Source organism: Myotis davidii, unplaced genomic scaffold (genome assembly GCF_000327345.1).
Source record: "Myotis davidii unplaced genomic scaffold, ASM32734v1 scaffold1187, whole genome shotgun sequence".
Taxonomy (NCBI): domain Eukaryota; kingdom Metazoa; phylum Chordata; class Mammalia; order Chiroptera; family Vespertilionidae; genus Myotis; species Myotis davidii.
The window spans coordinates 929,243-938,526 of record NW_006299714.1 but is presented as its reverse complement, the minus strand read 5'-3'; the positions used below and the strand labels follow the sequence as shown (position 1 = coordinate 938,526).

Genomic DNA, 9,284 nt, shown 5'->3' with positions numbered 1-9,284 from the left:
ATTTTCCATTTCCACTTTTTCTTAATATATTTTTATTGATTTCATAGAGGAAGGGAGAGAGAGAGCTAGTGATAGAAACATCAATGATGAGAGAGAATCACTGCTCAGCTGCCTTCTTCATGCCCCACAATGGGGATCGAGTCTGCAACCCAGGCATATGCCCTGTCTGGGAATTGAACCGTGACCTCATAGTTCTTGGGTTGATGCTCAACTATTGAGCCAAACCAGCAGGGCAGTGGTTATACATTTTAGTAACGATATTCCTGAAGAGTATAAGGAAAACAGAGAAGAACAGGATCCATCAAAAATTTTTTAAAAAGGGCTGGCTATCTTAACATTATCTGGTGAAACCTGTTTGATAGAATAATTTAAAAAAAGAAGTATTTCATTAAAAATGGTACTAACATAAAGGACTTATTTCCTCACCTTTTTGGACCTCCAACAACGGCAGTACACAGCTTTATCTCCCAAATCCTCCATGTCAAAAGCATGTACGACCTTGGGGTCATCTTTCTGAATATGTAGGTTAACCATATTTTTGTTGCGATGATCTTTAACATAAAATTTTTTGTAAGCTAGATAACCAATTGCGGCTGTTCCAGCAGCAATGGTAACTGCTGCGATCCATTCAACTAGAGCAGAGAAGAAAAACAGGAATAATTATCAAAATTATTGATAAATATGTATAAAATATACACTAATAATCTAATATAATGTTCAGGAAATCCAATTTTTGAGCATTTAGCATCTCAATAATCAAAGTTGGTTTTTAATATTAACTTTATGGTCAGAACACACTGATGTAAAACTTTGTTAACACTTTCCCCAGCCCATAGCAATGATAGCTAAATTACAACAGAAGAGGGAAACTTAAAAATCACTTTATAGGTAGAGAAAAACAAGGTTTAATAATATTTTTAAAGAGTTCATAAAAAGATTTAAAATAACATGTGAGTCTATAGATACCAACTGCTCTAAAAAATACATACAAAACCACCCTTAATAGTAAACATTCAAAGGGATAAATCCGACATGATTCTGGGCTCCAAAGTCATTAAGAAGTTGCTTCTTTAAATTTCAAAGTGCCGTCTCATTAAAATAAAAATCAGAATGGACTAGTTTCATATTAAACATGAGTAATATAATTACAGTTATATTCTCATTTAATAAATTCCGATTTTTCATTATCCATCAGTGGATGATTATCTAAATTCCCTACAAAGTTCATTTTAAATTTAATGACATTTTGGGGGTTGAGGAGCTGGGTGAAAAAGGCGAAGGGATTAAAAAGTACAAGTTGGTAGTTACAGGGATATAAAGCACAGGATAGGGGATATAGTCAATAATACTGTCATAACTATGTATGGTGCCAGGGGAGAACTAGAGTTATCATGGGATCACTTTGTAAGTTATATAATGTCTAACCACTAAGCTATACACCGGACACTAATATAAAATAATATGGAATGTCAACTGTAATTGAAAAATAAAAAAAAATAAGTTTAATGACATTTTTCTACTCAATTATTGGCTTGAGCAACAGGCCATCTATTTATTTTTTCTACATAGCTTTCTTTTTCAAGGAGCCCTTAGAAACCCAAGCACTTAACAGCTACCCCATATCCAGAGACTGCTGGAGAGGAGAAAGTTCTGCATAGTCTGGTTAGCCTCAGCCTCAGAGGACAGCTGTCTATTCCCAGCACGGAGTGGACTGCAGGAAAAAGTTGAACAGGGGTCAGGATAAACACACTGGACTGCTTCCCAGCACTTCCTGAGTTAGATCTTCATAGTGTTTGAAATAAGTTCCCAGACTATCAAATAAAGCCCTAGAGAGATAAGTATAAAAAACACATTCCCAGGCCAAGTAAAAACATATAATGAGTAACTAACTGCATGGCTTAATTTGCACTATTCAGTCAAATGTCTTATTAACCATCGTACCCACCAGTGCCTTCCATAAAATTGGAACTAATTCTTACAGAACTCTACGGGAAGAGAATAACTATTCTCACACTTAGTTTCTTTTATCTTGGTCTTCTCTTAGCTTACTTAATAATCTAGTGTTTACCAATGCTTCTAATTAACATGTTCCTTGTATTCTATTTTCAACTACAGCATTTTTCTCTACAAAGTAATTTAGTTTGTTTTCCTTCCCCCAACATTTCCATTCCTCCTCGCTATAATCCCATAAAATAAACATTAATGCTATGTTCTTCCCAGGTGCTGCATGACTGAGAAAACAAGTTAATAAGTCATTTGACAGCTTCAAACCTTTGGCCTCACTGAAGGATGTGTTTTAACTGAACATTTTGTGTAGGTTTGTCTTGAATTTTAGTGCTGCTTCACAGTATTTCCCCATGGCAATTCCAAGCAGGGCTGAAACTTTGCTCTAATTTCTAGCTTGATTCATGATTTTTTTTTAATTTAAAAAAATATTTTTATTGATTTCAGAGAGGAAGGATGAGGGAGAGATAGAAACATCAATGATGAGAGAGAATCATTGATTGGCTGCCTCCTGCACGCCCCACACTGGGGATTGAGCCCACAACCAGGCATGTGCCTTGACTGGGAATCATACTGTGACCTCCTGGTTCACAAGTCAACACTTAACCACTCAGCCACACTGTCCAGGTAATAAGCTTTCTTTTTGATGCATTATTTACCTTGGAACGTCCTCAAGAAAATATTCTAAGTCAGGAGCTATGGTAATCCACTTCTTTGCTAATAGAAAGCCACTCTGAATATTAATGTACTTATCACAAAATGGGCTAAAATATTGTTTTATATAGTATATGTTCAGTTATGTTTGCTGAATATTATCTTTAAAAGAAATTTAAAAGGGGGAATATCCTGAAAGGCTAACACAATTCCTTAAATGCTGTTGATCTTAATTGCACTCTACTTTTTAGGTGAATCATGAAGCAATCTCTGATTTATTTTAATGGCGCCTACATATTACAAAAAGCCTGAGACCCAAAGAACCCCAATTGACTAGTATTAATTTGTCTCACAATATAAAAAGAGAATCCGATAGGATTTTCTACCTGAAACTTATAATAGGCCAAAAGAATATTTTTTACTCATTACAATATTCTTCTATTCTCTTACCTTATACAGGTTGGCTGTGGGAGCGCACTGACCACCGGAGGACATCTCCTGCGTTGAGCATCTGCCCCCGGTGGTCAGTGAACGTCATAGCAACTGGTCAACCGGATCATTCGGTCATTTGGTCGCTTAGGCTTTTATATATATAACCAACTTAATCCATATGGTAACCTTTTTTTTTAAACATTTTTTAGAAAACATTTAGTTCTCCTGGATTTTTTTGATGGAGAAGAAATAATAGAATAACTGACAAGGAACAGAGGCAATAGTAAATGAAAGAAATAGGAACTGACTCTAGGTATCACCCAAGAGTGGTTGTTCCATGAGGAATCAAAACAGGCACTCTGTGACCCTATGTAAATGCCACACACACACAAACACACACCTGCTAGGAAAACGGCTTTGTATTTGCTCCAGTGAGTTTTTCTTAGAATTACAGAACTAGAGAAGGTATTAAGAAAAGAATTTCCATTTCTTCTTGTCTTCCTCCCCAAATTCTAATTCTCTAGGCTCTTTAGAGACAAATGTAAAATTTCTCAGAATAAGAAAAATGCTGTTTATGATTTTATTACTGCAGCCTCAAACAGCCTTTTCTGGCAAAAAGCTGTGGATATCACTGGCAATGAGGGAAAAGAAGGAAAAGGAAACTACATGAAGATATATAAGAATGATGATGGATTCAAAAGCTATCAATTAGAATAGAGAAAGAATTGAAAAACAAAGTAACATTTAGTCTTTGTTAGTATATATTAAGAATAAATACAACCTTAGAGGCAACAGGGACTTTACCAAGACCCAATTAAATTTTTTATTGATTGATTGATTGATTTTAGAGAGAGAGGAATGGAAAGAGAGAAATATCGATTTGCATTCATTGGCTGATTCTTGTATGTGCCCACAACCTTGGCATACCGGGAGGATGCTCTAACCAACTGAACTACCCAGCCAGTTCTAAGATCTAATTCTTAAAGACATTTCAGTTGACAACTTCCTGACATTATTTCTGTTTCTTCTGGTTTATTTTTATTTTTTTAAAAAAATATATTTTTATTGATTTCAGAGAGCAAGTGAGAAACATCAATGATGAGAGAGAATCATTAACCAGCTGCCTTGTACACATCCCAAGCCCACAATCCGGGCATGTACCTTGACCAGGAATCGAAACATGACCTCCTGGTCCATAAGTCAATGCTTAACCACTGAGTCTCACCGGCCCAGCTGTCTTTTCCGGTTTATGTTCACTTCCATTTTTCTATAGGCATCTCTCAAGGTACAGTATTCCTTATAGTTAGATCAAATCCCAGCTTATCCAACCTTCCTTAACAATGCTTTCTATCTACACAAATACCTTAAGCCAATATAAAGAACAAAATACAGATACATTCCTAAATAATTTCTACCTGCCTTACTCTTCCCTTGGCCTGTTACTGTATAATCTCTGGTTTTATCTGTTAGAATTATTTAGAGATAGAGAAAATATGAACTGTTCCAAAATCCTACACCATTATTTATAACCCATCCTGATTTTCTCTAGTGTGGGAATTATTTTGCTTTAATTTACACAGAAATCTCACCCTGCTTCTTTTCCTTTAGTTCCTTTCTGCCCCAAACTGTTCACTCCAGTCTGTCAACTGCCACAGAATCAAAATGTTCTTTTCATCTCAGGAGAGGGGGAGGGGAGCTGTGTTTAAATCTTTCCCTCCCTTGGTCTCCCCCAGATTGGTAGGCTGTACCTGGTAATGTTTTCTCTCAAGACCTGGCATACAGATGGTATACAATATAAATTGTGTAAGAAGAAATAATAGATTGCTAACTTCATTTTATGGCTCCATCTGCCTATCAGACCATCACATTGCTCTTACACCAAATAACTTATCTTTGGCCTCACATTAATCTATTGTTTCAAAGTTTGAAATTTAAATATTTTCTGAGATTAAAAATAAAAACATTTATTATGAAATGTTTCAGACATACACAGAGAATATTCTAACGAACTCTCATTTACTCAGCTCCAAGAAATATCAGCTCACCACAATTTTGTTTCCTCTATCTCACAAACCTCCTAGACCAGTGATGGCGAACCTTTTGAGCTCGGCGTGTCAGCATTTTGAAAACCCTAACTTAACTCTGGTGCCATGTCACATACAGAAATTTTTTGATATTTGCAACCGTAGTAAAACAAAGACTTATATTTTTGATATTTATTTTATATATTTAGATGCCATTTAACAAAGAAAACCAAAAAAATGAGTTCGCGTGTCACTTCTGACACGCGTGTCATAGGTTCGCCATCACTGTCCTAGTTACTTGTTTATAACGCATAGGAGCTTCTTTTTTATTGTCAGATCTGTACATTCTTTCTCAAAACGCCAAACCATTAAACAGTTACTTTAAATGACTCAAGGAATTTATTAAATCCAAATGATTTAGTTTTAGTAAAATAAACAAGGATATAAAAGTTAGAGAGTAAGAATTTATGAAATTTAGTTTTGGTTGCACACACTGTGGCATTCAAGGTTTGGGATGAATAATAAAACACAAGGTAGATAAATGAACACCTATTTTGTAATCTGAGGATAAAGCAAAGTATGAAAAAAAGTGATCTGAGGGGACAGATTAAGGAAGGCCTTTTAAAATATAGGGTGTCCCAAAAAATGTATACACACACACTTTGAATAATTATAAAGGCAGTGTTTATTAAAATCCATATCATTTTCAAAATTGAGCTATCAGCTGTTAAAGTGTGTATACATTTAACACCTGTATTTGGTTAAGTTGGCTCTTTTTTCTTTTTAAAGATGAGGGTGAATTATGAGTTGCTTTGGGCTGACGAGAAGAAAACCTCTGAGTGACAGGACTTAGATCACTAGATATCATTAGTGAGGCAAGAGTTTAAGGAAGCAGGAGAAAATGGGAACTGGAAGACGTGGAGAATGACCTCAGTTAAGGGGAAGGATTACAGATGAGAGCAGATTCAGTGAGTTTTGGAGGTATCGAAGAGCAAAATATTTAGCAAACTTCGTCTATCAAGTATGTGGAGGAGTCCTTAGCGAGGGCTCCTTAGTAGTAAAAGCCATTTAATGATAGAAACTATAATAAATTACAATAAAATATCTGATAGGAAATTAAAAGTGAGTTTGGTATAAGCATATCACTTACACCCCAATAAGGAAATACAAGTTTAGTACAATAGACCAAATGGTCAAGAGCCATTTCAATGAGTGAGATCTTTGGATATCAATTTCAGTCACTCATCCTCATTACTTCTCCCAGATTCATGTTCTGGCCTGAGGCCCATCACTTTTACTCATAACCCACTATTTTCTTCTGAATATAAACAAGAATTTTGTATGCACACACACATACATATACTTATATTGTGGTTACCATTGTCAAATACTATTCTATGTTCTTTATAATTATTAACTAAATTAACTAAGAAGAGGCATGGTCGTCTTCCCCAAAATCAAATGACCTAAAATGATTTTCAATCTAGTAAAAACTAACAGGTTTGGTTTAAAACTTGAGAGAACAATTTGAGCTCTTATCATTACAAGGTGGATTCCCGAGACATTTTCTGTCCTTACTTTGCCACACAACTATATCTGAGAAAGAAGGTGCTGGTAGAAAAGATTTACAAAGGTCTTGGGCCGTTTCCCAGAATCCTCATAACAACCGTTCTGCTTTTATTTGTTTGTTTTATTTATTTACTTATTTTTTATTTCAGAGAGGAAGGGAGAGAGAGATAGAAACATCAATGATGAGAGAGAATCATTGATCGGCTGCCTCCTGCACGCCCCACACTGGGGATTGAGCCTGCAACCCTGGCATGTGTCCTTGACCAGAACTGGGGACAGTCAGTCCACAGCTACTTCTCATAACAACTATACTGTAAGTTAATAACCCTCTTCACCAAGCAATTTCCTACCCCTTAGAAAATTGCAAACTAATGGGAAAGTCACTTGTAGATTCCCTTACGGTTAGATCAGTGGCTCAAGTCACACGAGTATCCTATTTTACACAATAGTCTTATTCCTGAGAAAATACACGTTTGTTTAAAACACACATACAAAAATCAATCCCTACTTTAAATGCACTGAGGTGCCTTTATTTGAGACTCAAGATGAGTCTCCTTTGACCTAATTTTTGCAAATAATCACCTCCTATATATACCTCATTAGTAACTTAAATATGTCATGGGTTGTCACCCTCACTCTAACAGTAACTTTGGCAACAGAAGAGGAATTCTCCAATGTATAGAATCTATTACAAAATTAGGGCTCAAACGAGTAGGAATCTTTTACAGACTGGCATTCTAGGTAGTCAATATTTACTGAATAAATCAATTGGGCTCGTTTTAATTAACTTCTGGGCAATCTCTTTACATTTACTTAACTACTGTTACAGGTAACCAAACCTTGAGGTGTAGCATTTTATACTGGGCAGAGAGAGAGAGATCACATGTATCGTATAGCTGGTGCACAGTATTATAATAGTTATAACACCACCAAGAATTGTTATGAAATGAAGTTCACATTAACTGACTTCCAGAAAGTCTCTTAATTTTAATTGGACCTTCTGTGAAGTGACACTTCCAAACGCTAGGTACTAGCACATGGGGAGCAAGGCTGGGGAAAAAAAAGAAAAGAAAGGCTCCATGAGCTCGGCTTTCAATCTTCTCTCCTGGACTACAGCCAGGAAGCGCCAGATGCCAGAGGCATAATGAAAAACTGGGAAAACTTAAGATCTCGGATTGGCTTTCTTCCCTTTAAAAAAAAAATGTGCAAAACTAAAATGTGATTAGTCATGCATCCCTTCAGGGTTGCCGGCAATACACGCTCAGACTCCACGGTGATTTACACGTGAGAAGGGGGAAACAGGTTTTTGTTTTGTTTTTCCTCTCCTTTTTTCTTTTTTTTCCCCCCCAAGCCCTATTCCTTCAGAACACAGAGGGGGCTCCGGAGAGAAAAGCTAGCGGCGGGATCATCAGGTTTTAGGGTTTGGCTAGTTAGCGGAAACCTGATCCGGACCTGGGTAGAGAGATGTCTGCATGGTCCCCACGCCAAAATATGCCCGGGGATACCGCCAATCCACACCACTTTCCCCGTTCGGCCCAGGCAGCCCGCAGGTCGGCCAAGAGCTTGCCCTTGGGCATCTCAAGGTGACCAGACCGGCGGACGCCCGGAGCAGCGGTAACAGCCAGGAGAGGCGCTGACGAGGCTGCACTGGCGCGCAGGCCGCCAGCCTCACCCGCTCCCAGGCCCCACTTCACCTCGTACGTTGGAAGACAGGCTCATGGCGCCGTCGCTTGCAGGGCGTGTGCACCGGACACTGAACCCCAACCGGCTAGCGCGGACAGGCCGCGTCAAGGTGCGAAAGGCGTCCTAAGGGCACCGACTCCGGGCAGCGACCGCGGCTACCGCGCAGGCGCCGCGACAGTCCGTATGCACGTGCGTATTCTCCACCCCGGCTACTGCTGAGCATGCGCAGAGCGGCGTCCGGGGCCTCCAGGAAGTCCGCGGTCCGGTTTTGACAGCTGCTGGAGGAGGTGGGGGAGGAAGGGAGCTAGAGAGGTCGCCACTGAGTTTGCGCAATCTTGCGGGGCGGGGCCCGGAGCCCGGTGGCAGGGCTTCGGGAATAGGGAGTCCAGGCCGGATTTTACGTCTCTCCCAGTGTGCGGGTTTCCCCAGGCACTGGACAGGTGTTAGGAAGACATTTGCCACAATCAGATATCTAAGATCTTACCTAAAAATTTCTTGTCCAGACCGGTACCTGCGAGGCCGGGTCCACCTTTCTTACAGAATGCCAGTGGCAGACACAGAAATCAAGAGCTGGGCCCCATTCCGGAATCTCTCCTCCCTCCCGGGGCACGTCCCTTTCTTCTGCCTTTGACCCAAGCAGTTGGTCAGCTGTTGAGGACCTTGGAACCTGTGCTAAGGGGTCAAGTGGGAGAGAGAGAGAAAAGGCTAATTTCAAAAAAATAAAAAGTGCTTGAATTTTTTTTCAGTACAACTTGGGGGAAAAAAGATTATTCTCTCCCATCGACAGTGTGAAATCAGTGTCAGTTCCAAAATTTTTTATAAGAGCCGTTTAGGGGCACCAAATTGCGGCGAGGGGCTAACATTGGTTCTCAACCGGTGGGTCGCGACCCCCTTGGCGGTCGAAAGAACCTTTCACAG

The 9,284-nt window shown here is 39.0% G+C and overlaps 2 protein-coding genes across 4 annotated transcripts in view; one reads left to right on the top strand and one right to left on the bottom strand.

Moving 5' to 3' along the window:
* Positions 1 to 9,049, bottom strand: part of CISD1 (CDGSH iron sulfur domain 1) — a 20,532-nt gene extending 11,483 nt beyond the window's left edge. Inside the window, exons 1-4 of one of the 3 annotated variants that reach the window (XM_015571817.1) lie at positions 8,851 to 9,049; positions 8,378 to 8,641; positions 1,617 to 1,711; positions 427 to 632 (exon numbers count right to left, since the gene is read on the bottom strand). In XM_015571817.1, coding sequence (XP_015427303.1) covers positions 427 to 632; positions 1,617 to 1,656 — 246 coding nt within the window. In that variant the 5' untranslated portion in view covers positions 1,657 to 1,711; positions 8,378 to 8,641; positions 8,851 to 9,049. Of the gene's footprint in view, positions 1 to 426; positions 633 to 1,616; positions 1,712 to 8,377; positions 8,645 to 8,850 lie in introns of those variants that run through there. The other 2 variants (XM_006775803.2, XM_006775804.2) reach the window with 2 other exon arrangements.
* The window catches only part of IPMK (inositol polyphosphate multikinase), a 37,625-nt gene continuing 36,741 nt past the window's right edge, over positions 8,401 to 9,284 (top strand). The window contains exon 1 of the mRNA XM_015571807.1: positions 8,401 to 8,475. Within this exon, the coding sequence (XP_015427293.1) occupies positions 8,401 to 8,475 (75 nt within the window). The remainder of the gene's footprint in view (positions 8,476 to 9,284) is intronic.